Here is a 16,513-nt window from a genome sequence, read left to right as displayed (position 1 = left end):
TATTTCACAAAAAATATTCATCATAACAACAAGTGATTATCAGGTTATCTCAAATTATTGACGATGTTATTACTATCGCCAATTTGAACAATGTTCCATATTGAATGATGATAAGTTCTAATCTGTCTACTATAAATACTTTGATAAAAAAAAACTCCCCTTCAAGATGGCGGCGTGTTGAGTATTTAAGTATTTGCGTTTTTGTTTTGATTTGATTTTTTTTCATATGTAAAGTATCTATTAGAAAATATCAAGTGACTCTGGGTATCACAGCTTTGCTTCGGCTTCTAAAGATATATACTCACAGAAAAAGAATTCCTTATTTCTGTCGTAATGAAGTCTAGATGATGAAACAGTACAGTTTCTAAAAAGAAAGAAGATGGTATCCGAAGAAAATCATTTTGAACGTGGAAAACTTTTAGGAGAAGGGGCATTCGGCAAAGTATTCTTATGCCATGACAAGGAAGAACAAGATAAAAAGGTAAACTAATCCCAGCACGATATTTATAAAGAAAAAGTTAAATGATAACAAGAAAGCATAAATGTACATAAACTTATATTCTTCTCAACATGTACATGGTTTAAAGGTTTAGCGTCTATTTGTAAAACGTCTTTGCTTCTTTTAAGATGGGGCCAAAAAAAGTAAGACGTAAATACAAAGCAAGGAGTTATTGTTTTATTCAATGTAATGTTTTGGATTCTTATCAGCGAATGTTATCGGGTTTATTTGCGAACACAATAAACAATCATATGTACGATAAAATTGATCTGAGAGAGATTAAACCTGATACACATACGATTATAAGTTATATATGAAAATATACCGTTCAAAAATACATTTAAATTAAAAATGAATATACAGAAAAATATTGACATTGCACACGAGGAAAGGTTTGATTATGGTTTGATTAGTATTATGGTGGTTTTTTTTTTATAATTTTGTCAGCAATACAAGTGAACATGATGTTTTTTTTATTCAAAAATTGATATTTGCTTTCACGCATTCTTATTTTCAAACAAATATCAATAATTACATGCGCAGATTTCATTCCGATTTATATTCGACATTCAAAATATTAATATCTATTATTATTTTAGTAAAACGTGAATGATGGAAATAACATTACAAACGCTTTTGTGAATATGGCCTGAATGAAATAAAATCTTCAAGAGCCTATTGGGCTGTGATTAAAGGGAGGATGTCCTGCCATCTTGTACAATTGTGGACTGAAATAGTAGACATTACACTCACTGGCTTGTTCATGCTTAAAACTGGCCAAAACAATTGTTTGACGATAATAAAGCAATATTTATGACTTTTTATATCTTTTTTGTATGTAAATTGTGCACACATGTACAGAAAAGTTTTTTAATCAGTTAGATCTGCACAGCTGCAAACTCAAAATGAAGAACCAAACTTAAGTGAACAAGATTCAACCTTTTTTCTTAACAAATGGTTGTAGAGTGGACAACAATTACCCCCTTTTATATTTTTGTACAATTTTGAAATCCTCATGTAAAGTCTGCATATGCAAGGTTCTAACTAGTCAAAATGCAGTGTTCTGTAAATGTATATATACACAATATGCTGACAAAACAACATAAAAACCTCAGCAAAACCTCAGATTGCTTTTATCGTTGAACAACAGTTTGATAAGAATATTTTTTTAATTTCTTTAAAATTTATACTATTGATATTTCAATATACGGTAAATTAGATGTCAACATGATGATAAATTTCCTGGGAATATAATATAAGTTCCCAAAAGAAGAGGAAAGAAACTTATTTGATTGTTACATGGTTGCACTCTACTTGTCCTAGATTTCCGATGAATTGTCCAAGGTGTTGTGTTATTGACTGTATGGGTATTTCCGAATGTGGGGTGTTAATTGAATAATCATTCGACCAAGCAACTACTCGTCTAACTAAAGTCTCTGTCAACAATACCCTGATGAATTTAATCATTTAATTTTTTTAAAAAACATCGATTATGCAACCAAATGGTGGCTACTGGCTTGTCTATGACACGTAACGTATCCTGGTAAAGCCATGTGACAACCTGTTCCATATCGTCGTTCTCTTTTCAACAATCAAGTTATATATACGCCTTTAATGTATGATACACTGTATATAATGACTATATCACCTTCGATACTGTAAATTCCTATTAAAACGCAAGGAAATAATATCCGCGTAAAACCGCGTCAGGCCCGTCTCGCGAATTTTAAAATATCGCTTTTAATTTTCAAACATTTGTAAACTACATAAAACTATGATAAAATTTCGATATTCGCGATTTTATGTTCTCGCGATTTGATGGGAAACCGATGAATCGCGGAATTAGGTACTCGCGTAAAATAAGGAATCTATAGTAATAAAGAAATTGAGTTTTCTTTAGAAACAATCTACAACTTTTAAAATTAATTTCGAAAAACAGAAAAATAAAATATTTTAGAATAATGAAGTCAGACATCATTGATATTTTAGTATGCCATGAAAGTAATAGACCTAAAAGAACTATTATGGGAAGAACGTAATTTAGCAGAAAAAGAGGCCAATTTGTTGACAACTCTACAGCACCAGTATATTCTGCATGCTGTGACGACATTCCAAGAAAAAGAGACACTGTGCATAGTGACAGAGTTCTGTGATCATGGAGATTTAGAACAGTTTCTAAAGTCGAGAAAAGGAAAATCCCTAGAAGAACACCGAATTGTGGAATGGTTTCGACAGATATGCAGTGCTTTGGAGGTAAGTTCACTGGCATAATAAATCAACTCTGTCTTTCATTCTCTTTTTCTTTAACTCATTTAGTTTTGACATTCATTCCATCATGTAATGTAAACGTTTAGCAACACAAAGTGTTATAGAGTAATCTGTGTTATTAATGAGATTTAAGTTGCTAGTAAATACTATGTTGCCTTTCTTGTATAGTAACTACTAGCTGTAGAATAAAAAAGCCAATGATATGATATGGTAAAGTGTATTTTGACAGTCATTGGTGAAACATCGAAATGAGAAAATTATTTCTATTTAAGTAATTGGTTTTTAAGCTCAACGTAGGCTGTAAGATCATGTAAGCTACTCTGATTACATTTTTTCCTGGTGATCGACTGTGATCCTGACTAAACGTGGAACCCCAGGAGGGGAATTATTTTGAACATATCATTAAATATAATCTCTTTTAAACAACTACAGTCCTTGATATAAATTGCAAGCCTCTAACCAGTTTTTAGCATCTTGATTATTCAAACTTTGCAGAACCCTCTAACAAAAAGCTGGGCCCAGGACGAAGAAACAGTTTGATATAAAAGTAAATAGGAAGAACAACTTCAAAAATTTCTAAAGAAATACAACATTACAATTTAGAGTTTAATTATGAAAAGATTCTGGTATATTTTGGATTTTATAATTAATAAGTTTAAATCAGTATTCTTTTCCACAAGAGAGGTTAAATGTTTAACACTTAACTTGAAAATATAGAAGACATTTTAAAATTCAAAAAGAATCTTCTTCTACAAAGCTGCTGTCTTTGCTATTTCTATGCAAGCGTACTGATGCAACTTGAAGATTCCCATCCGACCTGGGTTAAAAGTTCAGCAATATATTTGGAAAATTCTACAAATATTAACAATATTTAAGTTTGCAATATTACAACGCAAGTGTTTTTATTGTTATACATGTACTCGAACGTGTACATATTTCAGATTCATTTTTTAACGATGCAAATGTCAAATCCCCGTCGTCTAAAGGCTTGTAATTTGTAAAGGTAAATTTACAATAGAATAAATGCATTTGAGGTGTGGGAAGTGGCCAAACGGTCTCTTGTTTACTGAGCCAAACCTGAACTGCCATTTAGTTAATTCGGAGCAACCACTCTAAATAAACGTAATTGTCACGCTTCCATTGTTGTTACAAAAAAATCTTTTTTTTATTATCTAGTATTTGCATGGAAGAAATGTCCTACATCGGGATATAAAGACTCAGAATATATTCTTGACCGGAACAGAAATGACAGCAAAGCTGGGAGATCTTGGTCTGGCAAAGTATGTTAAATATAGTTTGAATAATTTATTGCATGTGATTAAGATAAATTGTTTTGATTAGTATTTTGGGGACATTATGCTAAATAAGAATCTGTTCATGTAATACTGTACTTATGATTGCGTTCTCCATTGTATTTTTGATGCAGTTTTAGACTTTTAAGAAATGAAAAATTGACTAAAAACAATTACAGTCACTGCGAATATATCATTTCATGATGCTTTGAATATTCCAGATACGTACATTCAGATGTACATAGTTTATAAATTAAAAGGGAGTTAATATGGCAAAGTTAACGTATTTTATGTTTTGATAAAGCAATAGTTTGATAAAGGTATAATGATATAACGGCAACATTTATTCAAATCCTCAATTATCTAAGATTTTTATGATTATTGCTTGCAGAGTGTTAGAAAGTTCCTTTCAGAAAGCTCTTACTTTTTGTGGTAGTCCATACTACATGAGTCCTGAAATCCTTGCTTGCAAAGCATACGACTCTAAGGTAAGCAGGTGGTATATCTGGCATTATTTAATAGAGCTACTGTATACAGTGTTGTTTTCGTCCTTCCTCTTTTGCATACAATTTTGTCCTGTCTTGAATATGCCCAGACAAAGTTGTGTTTAAAGAGGGATAATTTTAAATTCGCCCGCTGACAACGAGGGCATAGGGGCGAAAATAAATCAAAAGCGAACATTTTACTGTATACAGTATGATTGGAAGACTGTTAATCAATAATATGATTGAGAACATGGAGTCGTTTTTTTAAAGATAAATAATTCGATTGACATTGTTTCATTATGATGACTTATTATCAATCTATACACAAATCGTGAAAAATTACATAACAAATTGGTTACAGTATTTAGTTAAACAAACATGTTATATATACTAGTTAAAAATCGTTTTCCTTGGATTTATCTATCTGCAAGATTATTTTGGCCGATATATAACAGTTTCTGGTGTTGCCAACTCTTATTTTGTGTAAGAAGGTAATTTACATGTATTTTCTAAATGTCAAACACTGTTTGTTTTTTTCTTACAGAGTGACATTTGGGCGCTGGGAGTATGCGTGTATGAAATGACTACATTAAAACGACCGTTTAACGCCCATAGAATGCAGCAACTTGTATTTGAAATTGTCCATGGTCAGGTGAGGTCTATAGATGTAAAACTCGTGGACGGTGCTATTATTAAGTATACGTCATGCAGTCAGAGAGTGGGTGAAGTCTTATATTCTTTTTTTTAATCTGGAAAGCACAATGAGTCAATTGATTGTTTAAAGGTGCATGGTCACGATTTTGGTAAAATTCAAATTCTATTTTTCTGTTTTTATTATTTATAATGCTTTAGAAATGTAGTTCAAATGATCAAATGAAATTTGAGAGTCAATCGTAGAGTTATAAGCAAAATACTGACCTCACAATTCTTTGTCGTGTAAACAAGGCTCGTGCCCTGTTTTTGTTTACATAGGTTCAATATACCAGTAAAAAATATTTTTCAAACTGATTTGTCTATCATCTTATTCATTATAAGCATAAAGAAACAGTTCCTAACGTTTAACACATTCATTTAAGGTCTAAAACTGTAATTTTAACTTCAACATTTAAAATGTAAACAAAGTTTTGTTTACATAGCGAAGAATTGTAAGCTCTGTTACTCTCTTATAAATCAACGAATGTCACTTAAGGTCAAGATCCAGTAAATGAAAGGTGCCTACAGGTTTATGAAATTCAAGATGTAAATTCTTTTAATGATGCTTTATAACAATATCTTTGTTTCATAGGGTGTACCGGGGCTTAAATTTTTATCAACACAATGAAAAATCGTGTTTTAAACAACCATTTTCTATGAAATATAAATATGAAGAATAAAAGAAATAAATCTTGGACTTTTTTGACTCATGAACTATATCTAGAATGCCTACATTCACTCCAAAAACGGCATTAAAAAAGCTCTTGACCACCTTTTTAAAATGATGTCAAATTAAATATAGGTATCGGAATTACTTTTCCTGTGATTAACTATAGAATGTCAAAATATTGTTTATTTTCTACATAATTCCTTTAAAGACGTAAAATGCTGGAAAAAATTCATTAAATCAAGTATGACGTCATAATGGTTCTAGCACCAAAAGACAGTCTGGAATCATTTACTAGATCTTGACCTTAAATTTTGGTTGCATGTTAAAAGCACTGTAAACATTAAACTCGGGAAAATAATTTTTGTCCAAAAATCGTGACCATGCCCCTTTAAATATATTTCCTTTTTCGTACGTTTGTTAGGCATGGCTCATATCATGTTTCAACAAAAAATATTTGTTACTCAAAGGGTGTACTTTCTTAAATGATTGCACTCAACTTTCCGGTTAATCGTTCGCTTGTAATCCTTTAAATACGCTTATAGATATTAAACTTGTGAGCATCAGGTAGCGACATGGTTGAATTCCTTCAATTGACAACCTCCGTTAGCGATATCTGGTAAGATGTCATTGGAGTATTTTATTTTTTAACATTGTATTCTTATCAAGAATTGCAATTTCAACCAGGGAAACAATCGTTTAGTAACATATAACAAACTTAAAAGAATAAACGTGCCTTCTCTCAAGATGACACATTTGAAAAATGATAAAGAATGTATGATTTTTAAAACAGTTACAGATAAACCATAATTCCCCAAAAGAGTATTTTACTTATATTTACATTTGCAACTATGTTTTCTTATATGAACCTATAGAATAGCGAAAAAGTTCAATTCTGTATGAACTTTTCTTTTCGTGACGTCACAATGATCATAGCACACGCTTATCGTTTGTCGCTTGGATAATTGTAGACATAAAATATCGGTAATTTTAACAGTTAACAGTTCTGAACGATTTGTCTATTTCAAACGTAAATATAAGTTATAAACAGTAATTTTAAAAAGTTCACGGGGATATGAAGTTGGTTGGTACGTGATCAAATGTACCGAGAAGCCCTTCGGTGAACTTTTTAAATTGCTGTTTATTTCTTAGAGAAAATGATGGCTTTTTATTGGAACATCGTTCTTGGAACACAAAAGCTTAAGGTGATCGCAATGTGAACGTAGAGAAAGTAATTATTAATTACGATAGGGTATAATTAGGCATTGCAATACTCACACGAATATTACCATAATTATCTTGCTTCACACTGTGAATTATGAAAAAAACATTTATGTTTTATATGAAGCCAAATTAATGTACACCTTGCCCCCCCCCCCCCCCCCCAAAAAAAAAATTGTTATGACCTGTTCAAGTAAATTCTATCGCATATGGATTAAAATTTTTAAGTTTGTTTTAGAAATGCTTCACATATAACTTTTGATCGCAGATGCCCCCAATGCCAAACGATGAATACAGTTCACAGCTAATCGAGATCATAGAGAGAATGATATGTCGGAATCCAGACGAAAGGCCCTCGGCAACGGAGCTGCTGCAAGATGTTGTCTTTAAGAATCAAAGAGCTCTAAAAGTAAGACATCGCATCGATAAATGCTGATTGTTTTCAATTAAAACATCGAAATAAAAAAGTATAGTGAAATTTTGGGATTTTTTTTAATGTAAGAAGTCCCAAGGACGAGATGCTCTTAGCTTCAACAATCCAATGGATTTCCCCAAAGAAAAAATTCACAATGAAATGACACCTGATGTAGAAAACCAAGCTGAATGTGGTCAATGTTTGACATCGGCTGATGATGATGCAGATAAGACATTGAGGAAAGTAGTGATTGAAGAAGGGGGCGTAGTGTACTATAATTACAGTGTTCTTTCTCCTGAACTCGGTGCTTCTAGAACTGTAACCAGCTATTCACAGACAGAATATTCTGAGGGTAGTACCTCAAATTCTAAATCCTCTGACGATGGTGCTTCAGATATCGAGAATAAAGAGTATCTAAATGATGCAAAACAAACTTTGGATGTTGATCCTCAAGCTGATGTTCAACAATTACCCAAGCCTCTTAAGCTTATCAAGGACTTACGTGATCGAGCACTAATGTTTCTGAAATCAAAGGTAATAAAGGTATCATTAACGAAAATAACTTTAAAACATTATATTTTTTCATTGGAATACAATCAAGACATTGAAATGTAAAAAAAAAAATGTTAACTAAAAATTTGGAATAAGAATCATATCCTTTAATAATATATGCTTAAATCAATACAATTAATTCAATTATTTCTTTATATAAAGAAACCACATTCTTCAATGAATTTAGGTGTAGTATTATATTTAACATGAATTTACTTACAGAGATCTGATAGTGATAATGACACACGCACAAAAATCCAAGGTAAACTTACTTGAAATTTGCTTGGTTTTTTTAAAATGCATTCTTTCCTCATAATTTACAAACATGTCAGACATGAGTTCACAGCCAGTTCTATAAATATATCAAAGTAAAGTTTACATTGTTATAGTTTATTGCAAAACATTAACCTAAATTTTTAGGTTGCATGAACAGAAAAGAAGTTGTTTAAAAGTTATTTTATTTTAATCATAATGCAATAACTAAATTTAACTATCCAAATAATTTTTTGTCATAAGAATGTCCATTTTGTGAACATAAGAAAATTATGACTTCAGTTGAATCTGACAAAATGAAATCATCAAAAATGACATTACATGTTTGATAACTGATTACGAGTATTTCATAAGTTGCTTACGACCTCTAATTTCAAGATTGCCCAAATGAAAATGTCAAATTTAGATTGTTGCTAAGATTTTCCGATGTTTAATCTGATTCATCAATATTCATCTGAATGATAGACAAAAAAAAATTCCCTAAAACTGGATATATAGTTCATAAGAATGTTTTATCTGTTGTTTCCAGATTCTGCAAGAATGGACCAACCGGATGCATTAGAGAAAATAAAAAGGCAAATCTATGTTTTATATTTAATGTATTTACTTTTTTTACGATTATGAAAACTATTTTTTATAGTTTTATATTTTATATTGTAATGAAATAATATAGAAAACTTACAGGTCTCTAACATGCATCGAACTATTACATAAGGATTTTTGGTATCGATCATTTCTTTTTTTAGTTCCTAACAAAACAAGAACTGTTTTGGATAAATGCCATATCGGTTGTGATGTTCAAGTCTAGTATTATGAATCATTGTTTGTAGATGTTTTAAAATGTTTCCTATTTGATTACTTAAGGAAGAAATATTTTAATTATAATGTTCTTTAATCCACATTAATATCGACATATGTCCCATACCACTTTAACAGCAATAACAGATTGTGTTATATCAAAATGTCATAAAACGGATGATTGTTAAAAAGTTTTCATTTCTGTGCAAGAACCTGATTGAAATACTTCTAAACAATGTAGAATCTTTTTTTTCAACTATGCACCCGATTCTACCCAACCTCTAAAATTCAGAAATTGATGTAAGATTATCTTAAAAGGCAACACAATAACTGATACTCAGGTGCGCGATTTGATCCAAGGGCTTCTTGAATTGGTATTTTATTATCTCTTCTACCAACAGAGAGAGCAAACCTATGACTAACGAATCTCTTGCCGAAGATTTATCTAAGGAAATTCACAACTTTATTTATTTTTGGGAATTTGATTCCGTCTTCAGTCAATGGTTCCCATGTACATTCGTAGTTGATGGAATAACTTACAATTCTGCAATGCAATATATGATGCACCAGAAAGCAGGTAAATGTCATTTAAATTTTGTCCATGTTTCAAGATCAGATCAAGACCACATAATTTAAAAAAGTATTAATCCTATTGATGGGCACTTATGTTCTTATAATTGTTAAAAAAACTTGTCAAGTAATTTTTTTTCTTAATTTATGGTGTTGATCTTGTTCACTGTTGTTTATATGTATTTGGCTGGTCAAAGTGGTTGATGGTTCAAATCCCGCTGTAGGCACTTAAAATGTATGGAAAATTTATCTTGGACAGGAAATTTTAATTTTGTTATCAGCTAACCAAGCTGATAAAAGGTACAAGCTAACATTCGGTATTAATCTTTGTTAGACTGACTGTCCTCTTTGTGCGTAAAAAACTCAGTTCAACTCAATGATAGAAAACTGTATTTTGATTATCATTGGTGGGTTATATTCACCTTTTAAGCATTTGGTTAGTCTTTCAAAATCATTTAAAACATTGTCTTAACAAATAAAAGGTAAAAAAGGATACATGATGCAAATATCTTCTAATCTAATGCAAGAGAAAACTTGATTCTAAATATATAAACACTATTCAGGAAAAAACACTCTGTTTAATGAACCTCACTTCTTAATCTTGCTTTATCAAGAATTTCTTAAAAGGAATATTTTTGAAATCTGTAGACAAAACACACCTCAAATACAAAGAAAAAATGAGGTTGGTAATTATCACTCTGAGTTAAGGTGTATTTTTTTTTTACATTTTTTAATAAAATGAAATTTTTTGTCGCACGACTTTTAAATAAGCGAAATAATCGCATCAAGTATTGTTATAAATTATGCACTAATCAGATTGAAGTTAGTAATTAAGAAAACACTTTCGTGATTACTTTTTTCAACAGTAACAATTTTATTTTCAATAAAGCTTTATGAAAATCAAGATTTTTTATAAAAACAGGTATTTGTCGTAATATGTCCTTAGTATTTTATTGACATAATAAAACTAAGAGGGGGTATCAGCTGAAATTTCATTAACCTTACTGAACTTTACAGTATTAATGGGTGATAAGATGAGAGCGGAAATCATCATGGCATTACACGAACCTCAAGAAATTAAGCAACAAGGAAGATGTGTCCAGAACTTTAACCAAGAACTATGGTATGGCGTACGTCAAGAGATTGTTGAAACTGGAAATATGGCAAAGGTATTATACATTAATACAAATATCTCGTATCGATGTTCAAATCAGAATTTAGTTTTAAAGAGTTTCGATGTTTTTAGGAATTCGGTTAATCGTTAACCTCATATTGCATGCACATAACAAGAATGGGAGTAATAACTGAAGTTACTGTGTGCAACAATTTGCTTAATGCTAAAATCAGTAATCTGCCGCCCTTGATAGATATATACCTGATAATAATAAAATGGCTGACAACAATGCACAGTTTTTGTTGGTTGACTATCTTAGAAAAAATAAACTTACATGCATCGGCAAATAAGGAATGATCATCTACAATTGAAATACAAAAAAAAAATTCACTTCTTTATTTAAGTTGTATTTTTCTTTTCTGTTTCGTATTAAATTTCTCTTAACCATGTCCTCTTTTATTTCCGATGAAATAACTTTGCAGTTAACACTCTTAATTCTTTTATAGCCGATACCAGATTTTCTAACAAATTAATTAATTTTTTAAAAATATTAAATACATGTATATATTTACAATATCTCAAAAAAATATATTTCATTACTTTTTTCAGTTTTCACAAAACGAAGAATTGAAGAATCATTTATTCAGCACTTTTCCAAAAATACTCGTGGAAGCTAGTCCAATGGACAGAATTTGGGGCATAGGATTATCAAAAGATGACAAAAGGGCACTGAAAAAAGAGACATGGAGGGGTCAAAATCTGCTTGGATATATTTTAACGAGACTAAGGGACAAATGGATGGAGTCATTTCTTGAGCCTGTGGTATCAGTAAAAGCGGTTTAAAAAGATTCCGAATAATAGTATACCGGTACGACTTTGACAGTGGGAAGATGGTAGATACAGTTAATATTATAAAATGAACATTTTTGTTGTTGTATCTATACAGTTTTTATCATTACAACATCTTAAGCTGCAATATCCCTGCTATTACTTTTGCCATATATTTTTTTTTTAAAATCATATTGAATTTCATCACATCAATATCAATCGATTAATATGAAACAAAGTTGAAGTAATGAAGCGCTGCTAGATTTTTCAAAGATTGATAAAGTGTCTAATCACGATATGAAGAAAACTAGACATAGTGATAAAAAAAATGCCAAATTTTACCATCGCAGCATAAAATTAAAAAAATAAAATGTATATGAAAATAATATAATGTTATATACATTTTCAAGTCATATTACAAAACATATTAAAGCATTGTATAGCACTTTATTGTATAGGTTTGCAACAAAAATTGCTTCAATCAGCAAGAGTTATCTTTCTTCACCATAGGCTTTTGAAGGTTTTACATACATGTTATACATACAGTGCATGATAAATTGCCACAGTTTCTAGATTTTCAGAAAAGGTTTTCTGTATATAAATTTAGATAAGATATTAGAAAATGGATCCATATACATGTATTTGAGAAATCCTAAAACTGAGCATTTTGTTATAATACAAAAAGAAGTGAATAATCTTCCAGTAATTGGTATGATATAAATATAGGGGTATATTGTCTTGAATCAAATGTGATATTGGTTTTTTATTTTGTTTATTTTTTAATATCTGTTCCCTCAGAATAGAAGAGCCTTATTCAATTTTACATTTGAAATGTTATAAGTTTCAAACGATGATAACTAAGTCTAGAGATTGTAGTTGTCTTGGTCACATTTTCCCCAATTATAATTCATTCAGCTCTGTGAACGAGCTATAAATAGAGAAATAAAAATATTCATCCAAATATTCTCTGGCCTAAAACATCTGAACTAATACATAAAATTTAGTAATATTTAAAAAGAAACGAATTAATCCAACGGGGAGGGGGAAGAGAGGGGGGAATAATGGTATAGATATTGCCTCATGAATATTTTATCATTATGATACGTTTCTTGTAATATTTTGTAAAAGTTTTCCTTACATTTTTAGCCCCTGCTTTAAAAGAACCCCGTGGTTCAGTTCTTTCCGTTCAAATTTTCTTTTTCTATATTTGAATTTAAATAAGTGTTTCGCCTTCCAACATAAATTGGGACCCAGCACCACCTCCCTTGTTGTTACATGTCTTAATAATTGTGAGTTAACAGAAACAGTGATAAAATTTTCTACAGAAGTTATCTCTCTTATCAGAGGGACATTCAACCTTAATTAATTTATTAGAAATCATACTGTTACAGTATAGGTTAGTGATGTATTCTAATAGACAATTCTAATTGCATTTACTTGTACATGTAGCATCATTACTTGTCTCAATATTTTTTCAGGTTTTGATACATTGGATACAAAATTGGCTTAAAAGATTTCAACATGATTTTTAAATATGATATTAAAATTCATACATGTTATTAGTTACTATAAACGTATCTTAAAAATAATTGTTGTGAAGAAAGCATATATTAATTTATATCTGAATATATCTCTTGCAAAAACTTTCACTCTTTCAAAACTAAACATAATTAAGAAAGATTCTAAAAAATAAACATTTAAGTTTCTTGCTAGCATAAAGAAGAAAACAGGCGTAGAACTGTTTCATTTTATATCATGTTCAATGTAACCATTACATTTGCTCAGGGTAACGGAATGCAATCTGTAATTTGTAATCACAAAATTATATTTGTTTCTAACTATGCGATACTTATAACAAAATTCATTTGAAATAGCCGCTAAATTTCGTTTACGTTGATATACTTATACACTAACCTTTTGTATACGACTGTTGATCAATAAATATGTCACGTTTAATTTCTCTTAACATATTATTTTTACAATTCTGTTAATTTAACTCCTTAGAGATTGCTCCTTGTAGATAATATATTGTATTAGAATAGAATGTATATATTAAACGATGCCACAATCGGCCTATATCACACGCACAAATTGCCAAGTAAAGTTGATGTGAAGACATTTGATTAACTCTCCGACGCACTTTGTAATTTTACTGATTCACCCCTGCGAATGATATTGTCATTTAAATTTTAGACCACGTGGTTTTATTTGACCTTTTCAGTTTCGCAGTTAAAACCGTGCCTCGTGTTTATTGTCTATTTCATAGAATCTAGGTACTTGTAATCAATATAAAACCTAGAGGTTTATTGATTTTATCTTCATTAATATGTGGATAAAATGTGTTCTAGAAATAAATGTGACAATACAAAAAATAGTTTTTTTCTGCTGTTGCAACAATAAACATGATTGGAAGAGATCCCCCTTAGGTTTTTTTTTTTCGATCCGCGCCTGACCTAGTAATAGCATCAATAGTGAAATAGACTGTACTATTTTATGCAGAATGAACCTTGAAAATGGCTCGATAAACTAAGTTTTTATGCAAAACAGACACACATTATTTTTTTAAAAACATGGTATTGCACACAACAAGCATCAAACATGGCTATGATTTTATTTAGCAACCCAATGTTTATATTTTTAACCACTCTACACGTGGTTGAACACGAACGAGATAACTCTGTTCTGAATATCATCGTATAATTTAAATAACCGCTAGGTAGTGAAATAAAACATACATCTTAGACGATTTTCATGTTTTAACATAACTCGAAGCAGGATATGATATGAAAAAGGACCAGTACTTACGTATTTTGATAATATTATCCGAGCACATATACTTCCGCTCGAAATTTCACAGGAACTGAACAATTCTCGGTGAAGTCTCGTGAACTTTCATTCGAGCACCTCTGGATTTATTATATTCTTAGCAACGATAAAGAAAACATTCCGGACACATTCGCAGGGGTGTGATTAACGACATCAAGGTTTTTTTCCAGTGGTTTCTTTTTTCCCATTTTTTAGTTGTTCGTTTCGTTGTTGTCAGGAATTCAAAGGTGATCGTTAACCTCATATTGCACATAACAAGAATGCTTTACTTTTATGAAAGGGTGTAATAACTAAGTTACTGTGTGCAACAATTTGCATAATGCCAAAATCAGTGATATGCCGCCCTTGATAGATACATACTTGATAATAATAAAATGGGTGGAAACAATGCACAGTTTTTGCTGGTTGACTATCTTTAAAAAAATAAACAAACATGTATCGGCATATAAGAAATGGTCATCTACAATTGAAATATTTAAACGATTCCACAATCAGCCTTATCACTCGCACAAAGTGTCAAGTGAAGTTGATGTGTAAACATTTGATTAACTCTCCAACGCACTTTGCACTTTTACTGATTAAAGATATCTAGGTTTTTTTCCCGTAGTTTCATTTTTCCTGGTTTTTTTTAATTAAAATTTATTCTGTCACTTAAAGGTGAGAAATTTATTTAAGTTTAAAATTTTTAGACCCGCTTCTGGTTGTAATTGCTCAGCAATTATTTTTTATTACAATTTACCTCAGATAACTTCTCAGAAAATGTAGAAAAACCGTCTAATAATTGAGTTCGCCTAAACTGAACATTATGTTGTCCTTAATGACCGTTTGATTTTATATATATATATATATATATATATATATATATATATATATATATATATATATATATATATATATATATAAACACATATTCCAATGACATGTTTGGCTATAACAAAAATGTCAAAATATGTTAAAAATAAACAGTTATTTCTAAAAATATTGTCAACTTATGTTTAAAGCCTTGGAATTCACAAGATCACCAATACATCTAAAAAAAAAAAAAAAAAAGGAGGAAAAAAATACGGGTCTTCGAAAAAGGTTCCAAAGAGTCTAAACTTTTTCAGCTAAATCTATTTTGTGATGTTTTTTTGTTGTAAACATTTCAGATACATTTCAAATATTAAAGATTTGTATATCGTATTCGTTATATAAAAGAATGAAACGGACCTAGAAGGACTTATACTGTATTGAAAGATCAACATTGTGTTAATTATTACAGCAAATAGAAAAAACACGTTTTGATTGTTACTTCATAGAAATGTATAGAATATTACGTAACATGTTGGTTAAAACAACAGATATCAGCATAGGCAATCCTTGAAACTTACTAAGTCATCTAAATTATTATCTAAAGTAGATTATTGAGCCATTGAAGCTGATCGAATTGAGAACGGACTTGATCTGAAGTATCAAAGACTACGCTCTATACGTTTTCGTGTTCAGGCCCGACAACGGATAGATAACAAAAAATGGACGTCAAATAGCTCATTTTCTTAGTACTTAAGGAAATAATTGAAAATCTTGGTTAAAACACCAGATATCAACATAGGCAATCCTTGAAACTTACTTAGTCATCTAAATTGTTATCTAAAGTAGATTATTGAGCCATTGAAGCTGATTGAATTGAGAACGGACTTGATCTGAAGTATCAAAGACTACGCTCTATACGTTTTCGTGTTCAGGCCTGATAATGGATAGATAACAATAAAATGGCCGCCAAATAGCTCATTTTCTCAGTACTTAATGAAATAATTGAAAATCTTTTTTAATTGGTTCTTTTTATTTTTTTTAATAAACAATCATTGTAGAAAACAATCATTCGTACCAATGTATACCCTCCTACACTAGACATCAAACAATTGTAACGTGTTAGCCAAACATCTATTTAAAATTCACGTTAGGCAAAGTTTAAGTTCGGAGAATTAGTGTCATATAATCATATTTTGGTCATTTTTTGTTTAATTGTTACA

At 30.4% G+C, this 16,513-nt stretch overlaps 1 protein-coding gene across 1 annotated transcript; it reads left to right on the top strand.

Moving 5' to 3' along the window:
- The first annotated feature begins 177 nt into the window (after positions 1–177).
- Positions 178–14,890, top strand: LOC128166911 (uncharacterized). Its single transcript, XM_052832369.1, has 12 exons — positions 178–481; positions 2,489–2,752; positions 3,944–4,047; positions 4,451–4,547; positions 5,089–5,196; positions 7,394–7,534; positions 7,628–8,074; positions 8,315–8,354; positions 8,895–8,940; positions 9,565–9,740; positions 10,751–10,902; positions 11,457–14,890. The coding sequence occupies exons 1-12, from the start codon at positions 380–382 to the stop codon at positions 11,688–11,690; spliced, it is 1,911 nt and encodes a 636-aa protein (XP_052688329.1). The 5' UTR covers positions 178–379; the 3' UTR covers positions 11,691–14,890.
- Positions 14,891–16,513: the final 1,623 nt, after the last annotated feature.

Source organism: Crassostrea angulata, chromosome 10, assembly GCF_025612915.1.
Source record: "Crassostrea angulata isolate pt1a10 chromosome 10, ASM2561291v2, whole genome shotgun sequence".
In the NCBI taxonomy this organism is placed as follows: Eukaryota; Metazoa; Mollusca; class Bivalvia; order Ostreida; family Ostreidae; genus Magallana; species Magallana angulata.
The sequence above is the reverse complement of the archived record's forward strand: the minus strand, read 5'-3'. Positions and strand labels throughout refer to the sequence as shown.